The 23,257-nt window shown below is 38.2% G+C and overlaps 1 protein-coding gene across 2 annotated transcripts in view; it reads right to left on the bottom strand.

The window, feature by feature from the left end:
- Window positions 1-841: 841 nt before the first annotated feature.
- LOC121504591 (SH3 domain-containing protein 19-like) overlaps window positions 842-23,257 on the bottom strand; it is a 45,218-nt gene continuing 22,802 nt past the window's right edge. Inside the window, exons 3-17 of one of the 2 annotated variants that reach the window (XM_041779511.1) lie at window positions 20,510-20,550; window positions 19,283-19,352; window positions 16,447-16,582; window positions 15,005-15,170; window positions 13,737-14,933; window positions 9,864-9,935; window positions 7,109-7,358; window positions 6,647-6,920; window positions 6,375-6,575; window positions 5,644-5,702; window positions 5,320-5,555; window positions 4,405-4,436; window positions 3,899-4,073; window positions 3,107-3,195; window positions 842-2,301 (exon numbers count right to left, since the gene is read on the bottom strand). In XM_041779511.1, coding sequence (XP_041635445.1) covers window positions 2,194-2,301; window positions 3,107-3,195; window positions 3,899-4,073; window positions 4,405-4,436; window positions 5,320-5,555; window positions 5,644-5,702; window positions 6,375-6,575; window positions 6,647-6,920; window positions 7,109-7,358; window positions 9,864-9,935; window positions 13,737-14,933; window positions 15,005-15,170; window positions 16,447-16,582; window positions 19,283-19,352; window positions 20,510-20,550 — 3,106 coding nt within the window. In that variant the 3' untranslated portion in view covers window positions 842-2,193. The remainder of the gene's footprint in view (window positions 2,302-3,106; window positions 3,196-3,898; window positions 4,074-4,404; window positions 4,437-5,319; window positions 5,556-5,643; window positions 5,703-6,374; window positions 6,576-6,646; window positions 6,921-7,108; window positions 7,359-9,863; window positions 9,936-13,736; window positions 14,934-15,004; window positions 15,171-16,446; window positions 16,583-19,282; window positions 19,353-20,509; window positions 20,551-23,257) is intronic. The other variant, XM_041779512.1, reaches the window with a different exon arrangement.

Here is a 23,257-nt window from a genome sequence, read left to right as displayed (position 1 = left end):
GCTGAAACTAAAAAATACACACTAGTCCAAATAAATTCATACCGTCTTCAAAAACTATTTTTTTGTGTGTTTTCTTATTGACAGATGAGTATAGTTATGTTACCATCCCAGACGAGCCCCCAAGGTAACACTAAACCGTACTTGTCATTCAATAAGAAAACAGTCTAAATATACACTACAGTTAAGCACAAGCTTCATGTTGTAATGTGGAACATTTTTCATGTTATAGAATTGGCTGTGGGCCAATTAAAAAGGGGACAAGGGCTGCATTTGGCCCCCGGGCCATAGTTTAGACACCCCTGCTTTCACCTAAGGATGTCTTCAAAATTTATCCTCTGACCGCATTTAAAAGAAGAATAAATTTTGAAGAGAATCTAATAAAAATCCAAAAAATTAGAAATATAAGAACAAAAAATATATGAAAAAAAAAATCCCAGAATTGATTAGAATTCAAATTACAATAAAATAATTTTTTATATATAAAACCAGAAACATTAAAAAAAAAAAAAATCAAAAACAGAAAAAATAAAATGAAAGAGTATAAAAATCATAAAAGTATGGCAGTAGCATGAATTTTGACAACCTTAGTGAGAAATAACCTTAATTTTAGTAATTTATGATGAACAGGTTAGAAAACTATCAGTCCTAGTTACTGAATTGAGAAACATTGTTACTCTTAGTATTAATAGGGAAAGCTACATCAACACAGATTATAATCTTCATGTCAAACTCCTACCAGATTATTTAGAGAGAGATAAAACCGATAAAGATCTACGATATTAAAATAAGTAAAATAATAACCAAAATTCACACAGAAAGTAAAAACAAAGAAAACCACGGCTGAAATGTCTTAGAGTTTTATTTGTATTAAAAAGAGGGAATGTCTGGTTACACATAAAATATCTTAAAATTCTTTTATAAATCTCTCTCGTGTCGACACTTTCTCTCAAACACAGAGTGTTAACGTCAGAACTAAGATCAAACAGGAGACTTTCTCTGACTAATGGACAACAATCAAAAACCTCGACCAACTTCAGAGAAAAACCATAAAAGTTACTGATCATCGCCATGACTAACCTGCTGACAGCATGTTTAGAGAAAACCTCCATGATTGATCTTTAATAAAAACACTTTAACCTTCAGTTTACGACTTTAGATTCAGTCTGGTAGTGTCGGATGTTTATGAGATCATTTCAAAATTAAACATGATGATAAAAACTCGAGAACAGATGAAGGAAACTAAAACTAAAGCTGAAGTTTTTATGTCTAAACATTTGAACAGTCTAAAAAGTCCATAAAGCTGCAGGAGACGTGAACAAACGAGTGTAAAAACCTTCTTTGTTGCTTTATCAAGTTTTAATGAAACAGTCCAGTTTCATCTGTCTGGATCTGTTTCAGCACCGTGTGATTTTAAATGTTTAAACCAGAACATGTTGGATTTGTGACAGTGGTGGTTTCTCCTTCCTCCAGTCTTTATTCAGGATAAAAAAGAAACCAGAGGAATGTCTGGGTTGACTGTTTTAAAGTTCAAACTCTGCAGATTGGCAGCTTTTTACTAAAATCTGTGAAACATCAGGATTAAACGGGACAGAAGGACAAACTTTGACTCTTCTTACAAATCTAAATCTTATTTTTGAATATTTATGATCTGTTTACATCGGTGCAGAGCTGCAGGAGCTCAAGACAGTTCACTGCTGTTTAAAAAAAGTTATGAGCCATAATGAGTTGATAAAATCCAGTCTGGAATAAAAAAAACAACACAAGATCGCAGTCAGTAAGGCAGCAGAGGTTCCTCCACTTCTGGAGCATCAGAGCAGAATGAATCCAGAGTTGTGTCGTCTTCATTTTAGCGTTAAAAGCCGAGAAAACAATCCAAACAAAATGCTTTAGTTTCAGTAAAAACTTCCTGGAAAGTCTTTGAAAAGGCTGAAACACTGGACCAGGTTTTATGACATAATCCAGGTCAACACTGAAACTCTGGACCAGGTTTTATGACATAATCCAGGTCAACACTGAAACTCCGGACCAGGTTTTATGAGATAATCCAGGTCAACGCAGCTCTCCGTATGAAAACATTAAGACTCGTTAAAATGTTGGAATGAAGCAGAAAAAGCTCCAGTTTGAATCAAACCCTCCTGATCACAGAGAGCAGCCATTAAAACTCTCAAAAGTTCCATTTTCTTAAACTCCTCATCAAAGAAGAGAAACATAGTTTTTAGGCACGATCCCTCGCTTCCCACCTGCAACTCCCAGAATCCACTGCTCATCCACGGACTCCACCTGTGTGATGATGTCACCGACCTGCAGGAGGAGGGTGGAGAAAAACGAACACTATAAAAGAACTGTACATTTTTAATGTTTATTATTAAATTAAATCCGACGTCTGTATAAAAATAACTTAAATACTGAGAATGGATCCGATCCGGCCAATCTCTACTACAGTTCACCAACTTTTTGGTTTCTCTGATGAATTTCACATAATGAGGGAGAAAGTGGCATTCCTGGTTAGCAGCACAAGCTACTTGCAAAGCATTCTGGGATCTCTAGTGTGTGTAGGTGCTTATTTTTATGTAAATATAACTTTAATGGACAGAGCCTGGAAATGTCTAGTGGGGCCACGCCTCTACAGGCATCAGGAAGATGGAGTTATAGGTCAATTAATACAAAACTCTGGCTTTGAAACTGTTAGAAATATCTGAGGTAAAATTAGAACTCAGCTCTACTGTTAAAAGACTCTTTAGTTGTCATTTCTTTATTGATGTAGAAAAAAAATCAGCAGATTGGAGTTTTGAATATTTTACAGTGTACTTCTCCTGACTCCTTTATTTTACAAAATCTACAGTTTTGAGATTGCCTGAAAACCCTCCCTGTGTGTGTGTGTGTGTGTTTTTTTAACAATGTATGCAAACTGCAGCTTTAAAAAAGTAAAAATCTTAGCATTCTGGGATCAAATCTGTCCAGATTAAAGTGCATTTTCAAATCAGATCAGATGCTAAAAATTTAAATCAAAACACAACAGACCAGAGACAGCAGGCCTGTTTATATCAGAGCTTTAAATTTAAAAATTCCACAAAAAACAGGGGAAATAACTCCTCATATCACATACCTTCACTGTGAGCTCATCCTCACCCTCTGCTGTGAAGTCAAACTTGGCCACGCCCCTCTGTGCTGACTGCTGGCCTGTGATTGGCTGACCTGTAAAGAAAAAAAATCACAATCATGATGAAAGATTTAGATAGCTCAGTAGACGCACTCATTAAAACAACATGCAACATACTAAATAACATAAATGTCTCAAGTTATTTAAAGGGGTCTCTGTGAAGTTACAATCTCTGAACTTGATACAACTCTTGAGGAAAATCATCAAAAAAAAAAAACACAATAAAATCAGAAAAACAACAAAGATATTTGATATAAATCTTTGTTAAGACATGGTCTCGATTGAATTTAGTCAACAATATCTGATGTATTTTGGGTTTCAAGTCTCACTTTTTTGGTAATTACATCAGAGAGCACATGACCAACCCATGAAAACAAAGGTAAATAAATGTAAAAAAAAAAAAACAAAAAAAAAAAACATGTGTCCTGATATAAACTTGAACATTAAAAACAATTTTTCTTCAGGAAAGCACCAACACTAACACAAAAACAAACTTTTTAATACTTCACTATTATAATATTCTCTTTTATTACTTTATACTGAAGTGATGTTCATGTGAATCTTAATCTAAAAGTTCTTCACAAAATCAGAATGTAAACACAGTTGTAATTACAAACATACACAAAAATAGAACACAATAAAAAACAAAAAATCTGATTGATAAAACAAACTATAGAGCCATATTTCATCTTTTTAACTGCTCTGTGTTCAAGCATGTGGATGTTGGCATGTTTTTACCCTGGTGGGTCTGTGTGAAGGCGGCGGGGTAAAGCCCCTCCCTCCCCTCCAGGCGTCCTCTCCTCCACTCAGCATCAACGTGCTCCATCACCTCGATCAGCGCCCCCTTGTGGAAGGAAAGATCCTCTGCAGTCTGACCAGGGAAGTCGAACAGAGCCACAGCCCACTCTTTAACCTGAAAACAGACGTGAGGGTTAAAAAGGCCAGTGACTATTGACTAACGAGGACAACACATTTAAGAAACATGACAGAAATAAAGAGAACAAAGCACCAGATAAAAACATTAAAGCCATACAAACCAAGAGACAGGAATGAAAGATTAAATACAGTAAAAAAGGATAAAAAGATTACGAGGGTAAGAGGGAATATTCTTAAATGGAATGACTAAGGATAAACAAGTGATTAAATAACAAAAAAGGAAAATAACTACTGGAGATCAGACATGTACTTAGAAGACTGTTAGAAATACAGACATTGATAAAAAAAAAGTGGTCAAAAAGACTCACCTCTGGTTCTGTATCCTGTGAGATCTTTGATTCTGCAAAAACAAACAAGAACATAAAAGAATTTCAATGCATTTTCTAATTATTTTCTAATTTGCATCTCACAATTATGAATTAAAATTATGGTTTTGACTTTTTATATCATAATTTGACCATTTGGATTGACAATGTACATTTTAAAGTCATATTTTTACATTTTAAACTTATGAATTTGAATTTTAATCCCAAATATTAAACTTTTCGATTTAAAATCTTAAATTTTTATCCCATCTTTGGATCATTATAGTTCAATATTTTTTATTTTATCTCATATTTTTAATTTTATCTCATATTTCAACTTAGGAACTTTTGATTTAGAATTTTTTTTCTTGCATCTTGACCTTTTAAACTCCTAAATATAACTTTTATTCCCAATTATTGATCTTTGTTATTACAAAAATTAACCTACAGTTTTGAAATTTATCTCATATTTTGCATTTAAACTAACAATTTTGAATTTTATTTGTACTTTAACTGTTAAAAATCATGATTTTAACTTTTGATTTTTTTTTAATCTCAAAAATATTTATCATCAATGTGACTGTTTTTTTCCCTATAATTGGTTAATAATTGGAAATTTTGACCCAGTTAGGCCCTCAGGTTAGACTCAAATTCAGGATTTGGCCCCTGCTGTGAGTCTGATGTCCCTGCTCTAGGAACTTAAATAAATGTAATAAAGTTGTCTGATAGTGGTATGATCTTATAATTTTAAGGTCTGCCTGTGCTGTTTGCTACATACAGAAGTTACTTGATTTGTTGGAAATGTTAGAAAATAGAATAAAAATATTGGTAAAAGCGTTTTTCTTTGATGTGAGAGCACTACAACACAATCAAGCATAAATCAGTTAAAGCAGAGTCTAAGAGGATCTCCATCCTCACCAGTCTTCTCGGACACCGCTGTATCAGCTGACGTTGGTTTGGCCGTGTCTTCCTGCTGCAGCGGCTCCACCACCTCGGTAAAATTCAGCGGGAAAATCCCGACTCGTCCGTGGATTTGGCCCCGTCCCCACTCCTGCCCCATGAGCTCCAGGAGGGCGATGACGTCACCCTGAGAGAAGGTGAGCTCGTCGTTTTCCTCGCCCTCGTAATCGAACAGGGCAACGCAGCGAGGGCCGCTGAAAATGTGGAATAAAGGGTTAAGGTTTTCTTATTATTGCCAAAGTTAAAGGCTCGGTTTGCAGGATTTCATGCTGTGTTTCTGACCTGACAGGAGGAGAGTCCGGCTGCTCTTTCTGCTCCGTAGTCAGTACAGGAAGGATGGACTGATGAAGAAAGAAAACAAAACTTTTAACCTTCACAGTTACAGACCAGAAAAGTTACTCTGTGGGAGAAAAATACTGAGGGGTGGGTGTTTTAGGACTTGGACTATAACGGTACCCATCTACTTTACTGACACAGTAACTACAATTAAAGTTAGCATATATTTCTGAACATGACTCAGTTTGTGGCTTCTCTTGAGTCATTCAGGGCAGACCAGTTCAGACCAAAGACACACGACGAGACAAGCTGAAACTTGCAACAGCTCATGACGGGACGTCCTGCAATGTTCTAAAAGCGGACCAGCTCACACTGCTGCGACTGAAGGAAGTGATGCATGGACTCCCACTGCCACTCAGTTTAAAGGGATTTAATTCTGAAGTTACACAATAAATCTTTCTCTGCAGTAAGTTTTTCCGGCATCTTCACGCTGCGTACCAATATTGGTGCTCATATGTGAGCAGCGGTACCATGCTGTGCCTCAAACTGTGCCAGGTCCAAAGAAGAGTTCAGGTATAGATCACCCATTCTTTGGGGGTCATAAATGCTCGGGCACGGTGGATTACCTAACGTGAGTATCTCCTGAAAGCCTCCCCACCCCTACATGCTGCTGTATAGATAAAAAATGCTAGAATTGACATGTATCACATATAAACATGTAAATAAACTTCTCCAACCTGTGAGTCTGACAGGCTGAGATCCTCCAGAGCAGGTTTTGATTGGCTGTCCTGATCTGAAGCCGGCTCTGGTTGGTCGTCGAGGTCCAGGAGACACTGGGATTGGCTGATGAGTGGAGTGACGGTGGTTTGGCTCCTCCCTTGCCCTGACGGAGGCTCTGAGGGACTCGGATCATCCAGCACGATCAAGACTTCCTGCTTCTGAGGAGAGACACCCTTTATATCTCAGATCTACAGCAGTTTTGAAAGAGCATGTAAGTTTGAGTTCTTACTGTGTAGCTGTTATAGAGCGGGTGTCCTGGTTTGGGACGGGGAGGAAGAGGCGGTCCTTTCTTTGACGCCTTCTGAGACTGAATCTGATTGGCTGGAGCAGAGGGAGTAGTAGAGGACTGGGCTGTAGAGACGGAGGGGGCTGGACTAGATTTAGATGGAGGTGGAATCAGCTGGGTGGTTGAAGAAGTGGAGGAGATAGCTGGAGGAGGAGGTCGACCAGGGATGGCCTTGATAGGAGGAGGACGAAGTGGGAGGAGCTTCACACTTGAAGGTCTAAAATACGACAAAACAAGTAAAAATGAAATCAAACAAGACAAAAAATTAATTTGAAATTTAATAGAAATAAAAAGAGAACAGCAGCATGCTTAACACACTTTACATTTATCATAAAAAGCTAAAAATAGCCCCCTTTAGTTTTCCATAGCTGTATTTCATCTTTCTACAGAGTTTTTCTTTCTTACCGTGGCGGCAGAGGAGGATCTGATGGGTTTGTGTTAGCGGTGCTGGTAGTTTCTGGTCTGTTCTGGATTACGGGGCCTTTCCTCAGAGCTGGAGCTGGAGCTGGAGTTGGTGTCAGGGGTTTGACGCCCACAGTTGGTCCTAAAGGTTTGGGGGCCAAGGCTGGAGCAGCAGCTGCTGGTTTGGGTGGTACAGGGTTTGGATCTGGTGATGTTGGAGAGATCCCAGTGGGTTTAGGAGCCAGATTTGGAGCTGCAGGAGGATAGAGTCTGACATTATTTATCGCAGATATTTACATTAAGACCGCAAATGTCTCTGAAAATCTTTAAAATGCTTACTAGTTTCCAGGAGCCTACAGTAACATTCTCCAACAACTTTTTTGGTTCCAACATTGGTCCAAAGTTCAAAATATCTTCATTAACTTCAAAAATATCAAAGAATGAGAGAAAACATTTACATTTAAGAAGCTATAACCCCAAACATTTGATATTTTTGTAAGGAGAATAACTGAAACTATTGAAAGAATGCCAAATATAGCCGGCAATTCTTGTGCTGGCGCTCTTCTTTTAAACTATAAGTCATATCAGGAGTTTTAATGATAATACTGCCAAATGTTTTGGGCTGAATTTCGTTAAACGGCCTCTTGAGTGTTACAGTAAATCCAGGCAGGCCACAGAGGCAAGCACTGCCATATACCTGAGATCAGCTGATCTCGCTAACCCTCATCAGCTGACAGAAGCTTATTCATTCATTCAGCACACTATCGAAAAATCACTCTCATGCTGCCATATTTAAACCACTCTTGCCTGGCTACGCTTTGCTGCTCCATCAACAAGCCATTCACACAGCCCTCCTCCACCCCAGCTCCTCCTTTATGCTGCCTCTGACTTCATGAGTGTCATTCTGTTGTTTCCCTGAAGGCTCAAGGAAGGGCAGGGGGATCTATAAACAGTCATGTGCATGAAAGCAACGAGTCCAGACTGAACTGAAGTTATTGTTTAGTTGTAGTAATTGCTTATGGTTGAACATATTCCCATTGCACACCAAGACTTGGCTCGCCACACCACTGGAAAACCGCTGCAGGACAGGATGCTAAACAATTAAAAAAAAAACAATTCCAAATAAAGTGGGATATTGAGGAAAATGTGAATTAATCAGAATACAGTGTTTTCTGTTTGATAAAATAATCATAATAATTTTCAGGCTATATTCGACTAAAACAGCACTAGGACAAGATATTTAACGTTCAAACTGATAAGCTTTATTGTTTGAATGTACACATTCTGAGTCTGATGCCTACAACATGTTCCAAAAAAGTTGGAACAGGAGCATGCTTCCCACTGTGTAACATCACCTTTCCTTCTATCAACAGTCAGTGTTCGAGGACTACAGACAATAACTGTTGAAGCACCAAAGTGGAACTTTTTCCCATTCTTGCTTGACAATTATCTTAAGTTGCTCAACAGTGCAATGTTTCCATTGGTACTTTTTCTGCTTCATTACATATATGAAGGGAGACAGGTCTTGACTGCATGCATATCAGTCCTCGCTCCTTTTCAAACATGTAGTCTTGTTTCATCTCTCTCTCTCTCAGAATGATGACAGTTTTTCATGCATGATCTTCTGAAGGGTTAAAAGTCACTGGCATCCCAAGTTGGCTTTCAGCCTTGCCCCTTGCGTGCAGAGATTTCTCCAGATTCTCTGAATCTTTTGACGATATTACGGCCAAATCTCTAAATTCCCAGCAATTGCACATTCAGGAACAGGACTGTTGTTCATAAAATGTTGGACTATTTACCTAAGCAGTCTTTCACAAAGTGGAGAGCCTTGCGCCATCACTCACTGTGAATGACTGAGCCTTTCAGGAGTGCTCCTTTTATATCCAGTCATGGTACTTTCACCTGTTACCTATTAGCCCACTTACCTGTGGAATGCTCCAGCTGTTGTTCCCAGTCTTTTCCTGCTCCTGTCCCAACTTTTTTGAGAAAGTGTTATAGGCATCAAATTCAGAATGAGTGTATATTTCCAAAAAGCAGGTTTGTAATTTTTGTTTGTATAAAAATATTGAATGCTCTTCTAATTAGATTATGCTAATTGCACAGTTAGCATCCTGGGCTAACAGAAGCTTGTGTTGTTGTGCACCGCTGACCTACATACTGATGACCCACTTCTCTGTGGAGATACTGTCCTTTTGTTTGGGGTTCAAAGTGATGATGTGGGCTATAGGGGTAAAACCGAGTCAAAGGTAAGGCCTGCACAGGCTGTCATAAGGAGAAACTGTTCCCCTGCAGTATGAGAGTGGTGTAACGGCGGCATGACTGCAGGTTTTTTCATCTTTAAGGCTTCATGAAGAATGTCAGCCACATGCACAAATTCATAATCGACTTCTTGCTTTAATCTCTCAGAGCTTAGCTGGTTGCATAATGTGATTTTTCTGACAAGTTCAGAGATCACATGACTTCACTGACACATGCACACACACAATATGGCACGCATACATCAAACTCACACAGCTCCAACAACAGTGAGGGCTTTTTTCTCCTCTCACACAATCGCAGCATTTTCCTTTCACAGAGTTCGGATTGAATAAAGTCACCCCCTCCCCTCTGTTACTCACATACACAGCATAAAATCTCTCCTCATGTTTGCATACTTCTACAGTATAATGAGCGAGAAAGATTTGTGTCTGAAAGCTCTCAAATGCTCCATTGTACTGAATCTACATCAAGCTTAGAGCTTGAACACATGCACTCTTACCACTCGATCTGCGGAGAGACGACAGAGCCGCTGGTTTGGCCGGGATGCCCGGACGAACACTTCCTACTTTCACTGAAACAAAGAACAAAAAAAAGAACTCTTTAAAAAGTGATAAAACAATAAAACTGTTTATTTTTTAGCCTCATCAAAATCAGCAGATTACATGTTTTTGTATACTAGCATGAAAACTGAAATGAATGCAAAACTTATCCACACTTTCAGCAAAAAAAAAAAAGATAAAATAAAAAATTAATTGACATGAATGAGGTAAAACTTTCTATAGGAGGTATGTGTTAGGACAGTGTCACTCAACCAAAGAGCCAAATAGTTGAAAAATATCTTTGTAAGAGACACAATCTAAATGGTGAAAAGTGGCAAAAAAAAAAAAAAAGCTTGAAGTAGCGATAACAATAAGTTAAAGGAGGCAAAAATGGTCAAAAAGCAACAAAAATGGGGGAAAAGGGGTAAAAATGGGGAGGAAAACGTGGAAAAAGGGTAAGAAAGTAGCAAAAAGGGTGAGAAGTGACAAAAAATGAGTTACAGGTAGAAAAAAATAGCCAAAAGTGGCAAAAAAGCAGCAAAAAATGAGTGACAAGTGACTAAAATGGGCAAAAAGCAGTCAAGAGTGGTAAAAATGGCCAAAGAATAGGAAACAAGTGGTATTATAGCTCATACAGGTGAAAAGTGATGAAAAAGGGCAAAAATGGGATAAAAGTGGCAAAAAAGTGACTAAAAAGAGCAAAAAGTAGGAAAAAAGTGGTATTTATTGACAAAAGGTAGCTTAAATGGGTGAAAATAGAGAGAAAAATGTTGAAAAAGGGCAAATTTGGGATATAAGTGGCAAAAAATGGGTAAAAAGTTGTAGAAAAAAAGGGTAAAAATTGGCAAAAAAAAGTGGTATTTAATGGCAAAAGGTAACTTAAATGGCGAAAAGTGGCAAAAAATGGTGAAAAAGGGCAAAAATGGTATAAAATTACCCATAAGAAGTGGTATTTAATGGCAAAATGTAGCTTTAATGGGTGAAAATGGGGAGAAAAATGGTGAAAAGGGCAATAGGATAAAGGTGGAAAAAAATGAGTGAAAATATGCAAAAAAAGTGTCAAAAATTGGCAAAAAGTATGGAAAAATTGGTATTTAATGGCAAAGGGTAGCTTAAATGGTCAAAATTGGGATAAAAGTGGCAAAAAATGGTGAAAAACACCAAAAAGGTTTCCCTTTGGTAAGGTTTTCTGGGGGAAAAAGGATTTAAATTAAGACATAAAAGAGCCACAAATAATCACAAAAGAGCCACATTTGGCTCCAGAGCCACACGTTGAGTATCACTGTTAGGAGATTTTCTGTCATTTTAAATCTGTTATGCCTCTGCAGATTTACCATAGAAAGCCCTGTCTAATGATGCTTATGTAGATTATCTGCCACATTTAGGACAGAGAAGAAGAGTCACTTCCTCCTATGATAATCTGTTTTGTTTCATTTTACAGTGAAACTGTTGCCCTGTCAGCATGGAGGCATCAGAAACCGCAGCGTCACAGAGAGAGGTTTCAGGGTAAACAGAGGAGTGTTTCAAACGTCAGCGTCGACACTTTTCTCTGGTATCATCTGTCAAATGATGTTTCAGCATACATCAGTCTGAATGAGCGCCTACATGCTGACTCACATTCCTGCAGGCGTTTAAATAACTGGTTTTAAAGACAGCCAGGGCTGCTGTCACAGGAACCCCCCAGGGTGAGCCTGATTATTCACCTTATGTGTTCATCGTGATCTCAATGGTTTAAACAGTTGAGGGTTGGGACAGTGTTTTCTGAGAGGAACTACCTGAAACGGTCTGACACCTTTGATAGAATTTATTTTTTTAAGCATCTCTGATGCAAACTTGAGGACATCAGGATGAATCTTAAAAGATCTTAATCACACCTGTTGAAGTTTTAGGTTGTTATGATTGTGGGTTGGGTGCTCCTGTGGGGTTTTCTGAGCTTTATAGGGCTGAGCCGGGGGATTTCTGGATGTCATCTTACTTCCATCGTTAATGTTGGCATCTATTTTAAATTTAGTTTAGACTAGATTAAAATGCCTTTTTAGATTCATTCTCATTTTACAAGTTAAATAAAGGCAGGCTGTTACTTTTATAAGAAAAACTTAAATTTTCGAGTTAAGAAAGTCAGAAATTTACAGGTAACATAGTCAAAAACCAGTGAAGAAAATCAGAAAATCTTTGCACAAGCACTGCAGTTAAGAGTTTATTCAAATCATAATTTACTGGGATTGATCAATAAGGAGGTATTTGTGATTTTAGCTCAGAATCATCACATCATCTTAACTTAGAGGACACATTTAAGTAGAATGGAGTTATCTAATCCCTGTTTTCAGTTTGTTTTTTGTAAATCTAAGACTTTATAAACTTAAAATGTCTGAGTTCATAAAGTCAAAATTTATATATTTTTTTACTTAATAGTATTCATAATAAATGCACATATTTTAAAACTCAAAAATTCTGAGTTGGGTTTTCATATAAATACAAATTTGTAATCTCAAAAATTTTGAGTGCTTTTGTCACTGATTTTTTTCCCTCAAATTCAAAATTCTGTTTGGTTTCTTGTGCATTTACAACTTTAAAATCTAAAAAATGTAAATTAAAAAATTTATACTGTATCTTTTGAATTTTCATTTAAAAATAAGTTTAAGTAGCCCATTTGCACCTTTTTGTTTGATTGTTGAGTTTGAGATTTTGCTGATTATTATAAACGGTGTAACGGGTAGGGCTTACCTGTGGGATGGGAATCATTGTTTATGTTTTGTACAAAAAAACAAAAACAGATCTTAATGTTTGACATTAGTTCATTTCTGCATAAAGTTATGATTTTATAATTTCAAAAAAATTTAGCATGTTCTTATAAATGTATGATTTTTTAAACTAAAAAAAAGCTGAGCTTAGTTTCTCGTAATTTTTTCAACTGTAGGATCTCATAAATTCTGACACTATTCCTCCTAAATAAATGAATACTTATTTTTCTGGACCCATCCTATTAAGTCATTATACATTAAAGTAATTTTCAATCTTAAGTTTTATTTGAGGAGAACTAAAAACATTTTATTCCAGTTTAATCAATAAATATATAGTCATTTCATTTTAGTCATTATTCTTAGTCAACACAATGATTTTCTGTAAAGTTTAATTAACAATATTGTAGAGTTAATATTGATGTAAAACACTGATATTCATGCACTTTAATTCTTTGAAATATACTGAAGCAAATACCAATATATTTTCAGTTTTCTCTGCCTGATCTCTGCTTGTGTTTTTCTGAGTTTACTCTCCGTGGACAAATAAAATGAGTCTAAATGTAAAAAGTCCAGCACTAACATGTTAGTCTAAACTAAATTTAATTTTTTGTCAGTTTGTCATCACAGGTTCATTTTTGAGTCTGGTCTTCCACAAGGAATAAAGTTGGCCAACTAAAATCTCAGTCATAGCTTTAGTCAATGAAATTAACACTGCTTCCCCTCAAACTTTTTAGAACATATCGTTACATTAGATTTAGAAATTTTAGGAACGCAACATGAAGTCTAACCCTACATATGACTGGGCTAGTATCTGGTTTAAAGACATGTCTACATGTGACTTCAAGAGCAGGGGGTTGAACCCCCAACCTTCCAGTAGAGAAACAGACTCTACCGCTGAACCACAGTCCCCACAGACTTTGGTTTGTTAATGAAATGCCCCAGCCAGTACAGGGCGCCTGCCTTTGATTTAAAATGATTTTTAAAAGTTTATGGTAAGTAAGCTAAAAAAAAAACAATCCCCAAGTCTCACTGCAGTTCCTCTTCACTGCCTGTAGGAGCCAGTACAGAGAGATACTTCAGGTTTACACTCACCAGTTTGATTTGTAGAGCCCTGCATCTCTTCAGCTGCTTTTTCTGTCGTTGCTCCACTGCTGACCTCCACAGAGGGTCTAGGGGGCAGAGTCGGGGTTGTGTGCCCAGCTGTGGGGCTCTTATCCGGGATTGGACCTCCTAGGCTGGCCCTGGGGGCCACTGAAGGTCTGGGTGGAGGTTTGGTCTGCTGTTCTGAGGGCGTTATTTTGGGTGGAGGGGGCCTCGGGGCAGGGACAGGGGTACTAGATGGGAGGGCTTCTGGAATGGACTGGGGTTTTGGAGTTATTAAGGGTTTTTCAGAGTTTTTGCAGGGCTGTGGCACTGAAGCTGGTCCAGGTTCAGGGGTAGTCTGAGGCTCTGGGGTTGAGTCTGTTGAAGGGGAATCAGCTGTTTTCAGAATGTCAGTGCTCACTGATCCCTCAGATTCTTCCCAGAATACTTTCGTGGACGGTTTAGGGGAGTGTGAAAAGTTCTTCGGCTTCGGGGCGACAATAGGAGGGGCAGATTTGGTCTGTTGGAGGCGAGGGCGTGGTCTTGGTTCAGGTTTTTTTGTAACAAAGTCTCTGTTTGTGTCACTACAGCTCCCATCAGCCACCTGCTGCTGCTGCTGCTCAAACGCCTGTATCCTTGCTCTCAGCGTCGCCATGTCCTCCTCTTCCTCGTCTCCCTCCTCACTCTCTGATTGGCTGTTCCCACTGCTGCCGCTGGGGCGTTCAGGGAAGCCCCAGTCGTCTGTGCTGAAGGCCTCGAGGAGCTCCTGGAGGTACTTCCCCTGGCTTACTTCTCTGTTAGCGCTGTTAGCTCCTTGGCGAGCTGCTAGCGTCGCCAAACCGTCGTCACGGAGTTTCACCAGCGTCTGGACTTTGACCTCGTTGCTGACTGGTGGAGCGCTGAGCCTGGAGCGTGGGCGGGGCCTTGGACGCTCCAATGGGACTTGTGAAGAAGAAGGAACTGGTGTCACATCAACAGCAAGAAAAGACTGATCCCATTGGTCGGTTTGAGCTCCAGAGGTCGACGTTAACGGCGAACAGAGCTCAGTGAGAAGGTCGCAGCAGTGCGTGTTAGCAGCAGCGTGCGTCCCGTCACCGTTAATGAAGGTGAATGTTGATTGGCTGGCACTGGTGGTGATATCATCAGCGCTGGATGGTTTTGGAGGGTAGGGGAGACGTGGCCGTGGAGGTCTGACAGGTCTCTTTACTGCACAAAAACATGAAAATTTATTTACTTAAAAATATAAACAAAAAAAACCTTATTTCTCTTCCACTAACCGTTTGAGTCTTGGGGATCGGGGGCAGATCCCTGATCAGTCTGTGTGGCGATGGTTATTGAAGAAACTGGACGTGATGAAGACGAGGGGAAGCAGGATGAGGAAGGCGGAAGGAGAACCTGCTCCTGTGTCTTCTCCCTGATCACCTCCTCATAGGAAGGAGGAGGCTGAGGAAAAAGCAAAAATAGCCAATTTTACATACACATATAAAGAAGAAACAGTAAAAACAACCCCGACTAGTGACAGTTTATGGTTTCTGTTTTTTTCTGACATATGCAATAAAACAGCATATTTTTTGTATTTATTGTGCTCATAATCATTCTGTGACAAAAAGTCTTCAAAATTTTCACACACACAAAAAAACTTGTGCTTTTGGGAATCTGAGCCATTATTTAAAGCATTTCCTGTCTGCAGTCACTCTGAGGGAGACGTCATGGCCTCTCTGTGTCTCTTTCTCCTTATTAAGAGTCACTCAGACGCTCTTCTCCTTAACCTGTGCACATGCTCTGGTTAGCAAAGTATGACGTGCCAACGGAACAGCCTGCCATTGGTTGTCGCAGCCCAGTCACACTGCATTCTGGGATACAAACAGATAATATGGTGACAACTGTAGCTGCTAGCTATAGAAACGACTGAAAAATGTATCATAAATGGATAAAAAGATGTTTAATGTCGGAGTTACTGGTGTGGATTAATCTTTAAAGATCCTTGTAAGTAGGTCAAGCTCCAGGCTCACTAGGAAACGTTCTATATGAGCTACGGCGGCATATAAAGCCTCATCAGAGTGGCCCAATGGAGGGCTTTCAGAGGAAAAAAACAAGCAAGTGGCTACCAGTTTTGGTTTGAAAGTTATTTAACTTTGAAAAACACGACTCTTAAATTAAGGGTAACCGACTTCCTGCTTGGATACAGACCTGCTTTTATTTTGAAAATAATCAAGGAACTTCTAGTAGGTTGAAGATACTGTGGAAAAAGGAACTTGTTATGGATTAAAAAGAAATTAGGGGAACAGTAAAAGGTAAATGTTTGATATCACAAGGTTTGGATGACTTCGGATTGAGTTTTTTAAAGTGAAATGAGACCTAAAGGAGCAGTGGTGGACTTATTTCACACTGTGACTGATATGGATTGACCAAAGTGCGCTGAAATGGACAATAAAGCATGAGATAAATATAAAATGTCTGCACTACTCATATAAACAGTGAAAGTCCTAGACCAGTTCTATTAGCTGGCATTTACCGGTCTTTGACCAGTTTCACAGGCGTGGAGGTAATCACATTCTTTTCATAATAAAGTTTATTTTTCTTTACAAAATGATAATACAACCAGACAGGACAGGAAGCAAAGCACAACTATTCACAATGTCAGAAAATAAAATCTGATTAACTGGATTGTATCCATATTTATAATTCCTGAGCGCTCATCACTCACTCTCAGACCTACCTGTATGGACGGAGGGATTGTGGGACCCCAGATCTGTGCGGCAGGAGGAGGGGGAGGCGGGAATCCTCCTGAAGCTCCAGGGAACCAGGATGTGGAGGCCAGTGGCTCCGCTGACAGGATGGTGATCTCTGGTCGCCTAGCAACAAGGTCAGGATAACAGGAAGTCAGTGACAGAGAAATACAGATATTGACGCAGACAGGACATGTTTTTTAACCCTGGAGAGCATCGCTGAGATTTGTTTTCCTCTTTGAGAAGAAAAAACAACATAAGGCAGAAAAATATTTTCAGCTTTTCCTACAACTGTTCCTGTTTCCTCAGTAAACCGATTTAAAATTTCATTAACTAGATCAAATTTTCATGGCTATGTCAGTGAGAAATAACAAAATATGCACAGTTTGAGCAAAATGTCTTTCACCAGACTTTTTATGAAACTAAAGCGATGAAGACACTTATTATTGATAAAAACATACTGATTTTAAAGGACAGTTACACGAACAAAAGCAGTAGCACTTGAAGGCTCCTCGGCAGACAGTTTGGGGAATTAATCTTTATTTTTGGCACATTGACCTTTGTAAATATGTACTCTGTGTGCCAAGGAAACACTGAGCACAAAACATGAAGGAAGTAGCAGACGGTGACAAATACATTAATGATTAAAAACTGGGTTATTAATTTATTCGCTGGTTCTAATCCAGGACAACATTCCAGTTTGTTATCATGCCTGGTGAATTCTTACAATGAGGTTTATTTACAGTAAACCGGAGTGGTCACGCATGCTTGTTGACTAAAAATGTGTCCTCTTTTTCCTGACATATTTTTAAAAACAGAGCATAAACATCAAAAATCACAGCTTTTTTGCAGGAAATTTATTTACTTTTTTTTTTAATGTTTGGGCCGTTTCTGCAGCTTCTCCCTGTCACTTCCCTCTCAGGTGCTTTTCACCTGTAGTTCTTTGCTTCGTTCCCTTTCAGATGATAAAATGATCCATTGTTTCTGCCCTTTCTCCTTTATGTCACAGCCTGCCTTTCCCTCTGTGTATGTAAACAAATGCCTTTAATAGTCCCCTAGCCAAACTTGGCCTGTAAAGCCAGTTAGCCTGCTAACTACCAACAAAAAGAGCTGTGGGTTGACCTGAATCGGCAAAAAGGTCAACCGCCTCATCAACATTTGGAGAGATGAGCATGTTTATCAAAAGTTTTTGAGATAGAAGTAAAAAAACTCATCAAATGGAGCGGCTTTCAGCGTTCCGTCAGTGTTGTGATCATGTTAACTGATGTTTAATGATGTTTTTTTGTTAATGATTCTATGGTTAGTTTTTGTTAAAGAAATGTCTGATGAGTTGTAATGTTTGGAGATTAACAGTTTTAATAATCATGGCCAAAACTTCTGTTTTTTATCCCAACTTCTTTTGATGCAACACCCCCACAATGCCAACATTTTCTCTCATTTTTGACCAGAAAAGCATAAAGTGTATTTTAATATCTCTGATTTTAGTTATTTAAATGGTGTCTCTGTGATATAGAAGGCTATAGACAAAAAATAAGACTGTTTAAATTAGCAGCCCTGTTTCCCAAGGTTTTTATGTAAGGTAAACATGTTGATTTGAAGAGATGGAGAATGAAATAACCAGTGCTGTAGCTCCACATCGTGGTCATTCTATGATGACAGCTCTAACAGACTGTTCTTTCAAGACGCCGTATACCTCAGAAATGTCATAATACTGATACAGCGTATTCGATTTTTTTTTCTTAAATTCAACTTTATTAATAAACAGTCTGGCAGTTTCATTCATGAAATAACCACACTGCAAACAGAAAACAGAAAAAGGTTACAGGTCTAATCTGGGTTTATATTATGTAGCTAAAGCTAGCATAGCTATGCTTACGTAGGTACGTAGATAACATACTTACATAGCGTTCATGGCTGCTTAGTGAGCTTAGCTTTGGCCCCGTTAGCTGTGTAGCTCTGTTATCTACATAGCTGATGCAGCCAATGGAGCTTACGGAGTTATGTAAGCTACGCAGGCTGTGTTTGAATGTTCATGGAGGAAAGCTTTTTCCCCTGTAAGCAGACTGTTTATCAGATGTTATAATATCAGGGTTTGCAGATCAGGTTTTTGACTTTTAACTTTTTGTAGGGCTGGTGTAATGCTAACAGCTGTTAGCATTAACGGAGCATTTTCAGGCTGTGGCTCAGGAGTTGGTTTGCTGTTTTGTTGTTTTTAATGAAAATGAAAACAAAAGGGTTCATTAATTCATTTAGCTCTGACAGCAGGATGTAAAAGTAGAGACCAGCTGATAAAAGTGGAGGTTCTGGTGTTCACTGAGCTGGATAAAACTCTGGGAAATAAATCAGTTGTTGAACCAGTCAATGTTGTCAAATCCTGTGATGCTCTGCTGACCAGACTGTGAGGAACATTAGCCTGTTCCTGTTTTTATGGTAATTACTGCCCAAGCAACAAAAGTGGTGCAAAGTCCTTGTTGGATGTTGTGATTATTCCCATTATTTTATCATCAGCTATAATTAAAACTGCCTAGCCTGGCCAAGTGATGAGTCTGACAGTGATTTCTTCCAGTTGCTGGGTCGATTACTTCTCTCTGCAAACAAACCGCTCCAGGGTTCCACTGAAAGCGAGCCAAGCCCACCTCTCCCAGAGATCTTAACTCGCTTGTTTTGTTCTGAACAGAGTTTGATCGTCATGTTCACATACGTCCAAACTGAGCAAAAGAAGGAACATTCTTTTGATTCAGGAGTGAAAGCACCCTTAGATTCCTATCTTGGGGTTGTTTTTGCTAAAATAATTCTACGTAGTTATAATTTTGCAGCATTTCTTACCTCCTGTCTCTTTCCCTGTCTCGCTCTCTGTCTCTGGATGACTCGGACAAAGACGTCGACCTGTTGGAGGCTGACAGAAATGAAAGACTTTAAACAGAGAAATCCTGCTGTAAAACAAGACAGAACCTCTAACAAAGAGACACTGAAGAAAACATCTGTTTATAAAGATAGGAAGAGTGTTTCCAATCCCTCCTGCATCTGTAATTATGAAAGCATGTCGCAAGAATGAGCTCTTTTTTTTTATTATTCCACTATAAGCATCATTCTGCTTCTGGGAAGAAGTAAAATCAGCCACAGAAGAATCTACAGTGAATTAAGCTGTAAACAGAGTTTATTACGCTTACAAACATCCTACCCAACATGCAACACTCTGATTACAGCGAAACTTTGGTAAAAGAGGAGACTGAAAAAGTTCAACAAACCTAGAGGACTTTGAAACAGTGGATTAAATGTGCTCAAAATTTCAGACATTTTCAGACTAATTCTTTTATTTACTGAATAAAAGAACAGTTAGGACCTTAAACTGTCAGAGAAAAGAGACAGAGCAAATCAAACATGTTTAAAAAGTGCCTTGCAGACTTCTTGACTCGGTTGTTTTGCCGGACACTCACAGAAAATGGCTCATCGACCCTCTTCTGGGTCCTGACACACCAGTTCAGAAACACTTCTTTAGTCAAAACAGCAGTCAAATTAACAACAGTAAACTAGAGGAATGTGTTTGTAAATTTAAGGCACGATTGAAGAAAATTCTTCCCATCATTGCTTTTAAGAGTCCAAAAATTGCAGCTGCAGACTTTTGTTCCTATTATTTCTGTGCATTGTGCATAAAAAATGTATTTATAGTCCTTAAAGCACCAAAAGGAGACAAACGAGTGGCTTCAACGTTGTGGTGACTGGTTACGGTCCTGTCTGGGGAGTTGCCGCCCTCCCCGCCATGCGCGATTTTATTGCTCCATGAAAAGGTCAAAAGTAGATTTTCCACTTTAACTTTCCAGGCCACTTTTCAAACAGACTTCAGATTTCTGCAAAGCTCTGTTAAACTAACTACCCTGCCCTTTCTCCTCTCCTCAACACAACGCAAATACTACTTGAAATAAAAGACTCACCACAATCTTTAAAACAAAGCTACAGGGATAGCTACAATACCAGCATTCAAAGCTATTAAGATGCATGTCTGCACAGTGTAGAGAGAAGAAACAACTTCAGGGCTCGAGGATGAATACTCACTTCTCTTGATGGCTGCTCTGATGGACGACAGAGGCCCCTGACTGCAGAGAGAGGAGAAAAGGAAAACATGAGTCACATTATTTCACCTCTGCTGGCATAAACTGCCCCTCTTCTACCCCCCCTGTTGAGCCTGCTCTCTCATTTCTAGTGACAAACTGCTAAAATGTCCCACACAGTTTGACCTTACTCAGTCAGGTTTGGATTAACCCTTCAATTCTATGTGAGCTTCACTTCAAACTGCAACACTTGCTTCAGGTCATCTCAGTGGAAGATAAATCTAGAGGGAAAAAGCTTCATTTCACATTTCATTAACCTGTTTAGACTCAAGGCTGTTTAAGATACACTCCGAAACTGGAGATTTTCATGAAAAACTGCAAAAAAAAAAAAAAAAAGCATTCACTGTATAAGCTCCCACAATGCCAACATTCCCTCTCATTTTTGACCAGATAGTTTGAATTAATATCTCTGATTTTAGTGATTAATACAGTGTATCTGTGCTGTACTGGAGTCCAACAGGACAAAAACTGACAGTTTAAATTCATCTCTCTGATTTTCTGAGGTTGTCATGTGAGGTAAACATGTTTTTTCTAAGAGATGGAGCATAAACTGGCCGGTGCTGCAGCTCCAAGTCGTGGTCAACGGTATTGTAAACTCTTTCGTTTGTCCAGCAGGTCAAATCTCCTACCCAAACATTAATCTCTTCTTTTAAATCAGCTGCTACTACTCCTCATCATTTGCCAATGACCAAAGATTGTCACATGGCTGATATTAACCCCTTAAAGCCTGAAAACACATAATAGCCAGAAAATTATATTTTTTTGGAACAAAATGTTCATTTAACTTTCTACTGAAATTTTAAAAAATCCAAATTTCCATTAAAATATAGCAATTATATTTTTAGTATCTCATTTTATTCATTAGGTGTTTTTGGTAACTGATAATCCATTTGAGGGCATTTTTATCATTTATCAGATTGTATTCAAAAGTTTTTGAGTAATTTATTGAGCATATTGATTAGATAGCGGTATCATAAAAGTATTTATCAAATATGCGACAATGGGCGTTAAGGGGTTAATATAAAGAGTAACAGCTGTCGCATTAGCAGAGCATTTAAATCTATTTATTTCACTGTGTGGTTCAGGAATTTCTTTACCTTTTAGTTATTTTAGAGGCAATGATAATGGAAGAAGAATGCTAGCTTTGGTTTAACCTTCTTATTTTAAAAATGTTAATTAACTTGGGTGCAATGCCAACAGTTTACAGTTAAAGTTAAAGATTTAATTTCCAGATATTTGTTGTTTTATGTCCTACTATGTTAGAGAGGCTGAGAAACAACAATTCTTGTAAACGCTGAAATTTTGTGCAATTTTTCATTAAAAAGCTGTCATTAAAACTATCAGCTTCCTGGCCAGAAATATGAAAACATGTTGGCATTGTGGAAGTGTAAACACTGAAATTTTGTAAAGTTTTCATGAAACCCTCGGTCCTTTCATGGCCCAAAAATTTACATATTGTTTGAATAAAAGGAAAATTAAACGCAACTTGATACATGTGTATGGCGGTGTGTAAGTGTGCTGTTATTGTATGCCCACTATCATTGTTGTTATTCTATTATAATAATTCTTACTTTTATTAGTACTATTATTACTATTAATATTACCCCCCCCCCACCCCCCCCCACACACACACACACTTTTTATTATTTTGTTTTATTTGCAGGACAACTATACTTTCTTTATAGCCGTCTCCCATTCCCCTTAACTTACAAGACTTGAGTAATATATACTGTGTAAGCCAGGACAACTTAGCACACCATGGATTATCCAACACCAAGCCATAATAATGTCTGTTTGTTTACATATTCTTAATCACTTGATTTAATTTGTTTGTCTGTTTGGTTTTGTTTTCTTTGTATTTGTGCATGTTTGTTGTGTTTTCTTGTTACTGTTCTGTGTATTTTCACTCTTTCACCAATAAAATATACAGTGCTTAACAAATTAGACCACCCTAACCCTAACCAAAGTAAGGTTTATGCCACAGCTGCCCTAAATTAACAGCATTGGTAATTACCAAAATCATTTTTTATGTTTCTGCAATGGTTAATACACCAATATGTAGAAGCTCTTTAACCCAAATGATATTTTTAATGCTAAAATATAATTATTATTGTTATCCAGGAATTTTCAAATTTACTGATTTACAAAAAAACCCTGGAAAAAATAGTAAAGCACATTATTATTTCTTGCTTAATATGTCAAATTATAGTTATTTACTTGCATTCCTGAACAGAAAAATGAGTTTTAGTGCTTGAATGTTATGCTTGATTCATTTCTGACTTCTCAGAGAAGCCCAGTGAGCCAGTTCAAATTTGGGTAAACTCAGTTTGAAATTCCTCATTCCTGTTCAAAATGGTAAAACGTGGAGAGCTGACTGAAAATGAAGGAGTCCGCATTAAAGCATTTCATGATGCTGGATGGTCTCTGAGACAAATATGACAGGTGGTCTAATAAAATTGTTAAGCACTGTATATTAAAAAAAAAAAAAAAGAAATCATGAAACCCTCCAGTTTTAGAGTACCTTAGGCAGTCTTAAGTCCTAAGAGGTTAACCTCTCAAGACCCTACATGTACATTTAAGGACATTAAATTTTGGCTTTCCTAAAAAATTGTAGTAACTTCTGCATTTAGAAGTTTTTAGATAATTCTCCATAACGTCCATCACTAAATGTTGGGAGAATTTGCTGTTTGTA

Source organism: Cheilinus undulatus, linkage group 22 (assembly GCF_018320785.1).
Source record: "Cheilinus undulatus linkage group 22, ASM1832078v1, whole genome shotgun sequence".
Taxonomy (NCBI): domain Eukaryota; kingdom Metazoa; phylum Chordata; class Actinopteri; order Labriformes; family Labridae; genus Cheilinus; species Cheilinus undulatus.
This window is presented reverse-complemented; position numbering and strand designations above follow the sequence as displayed.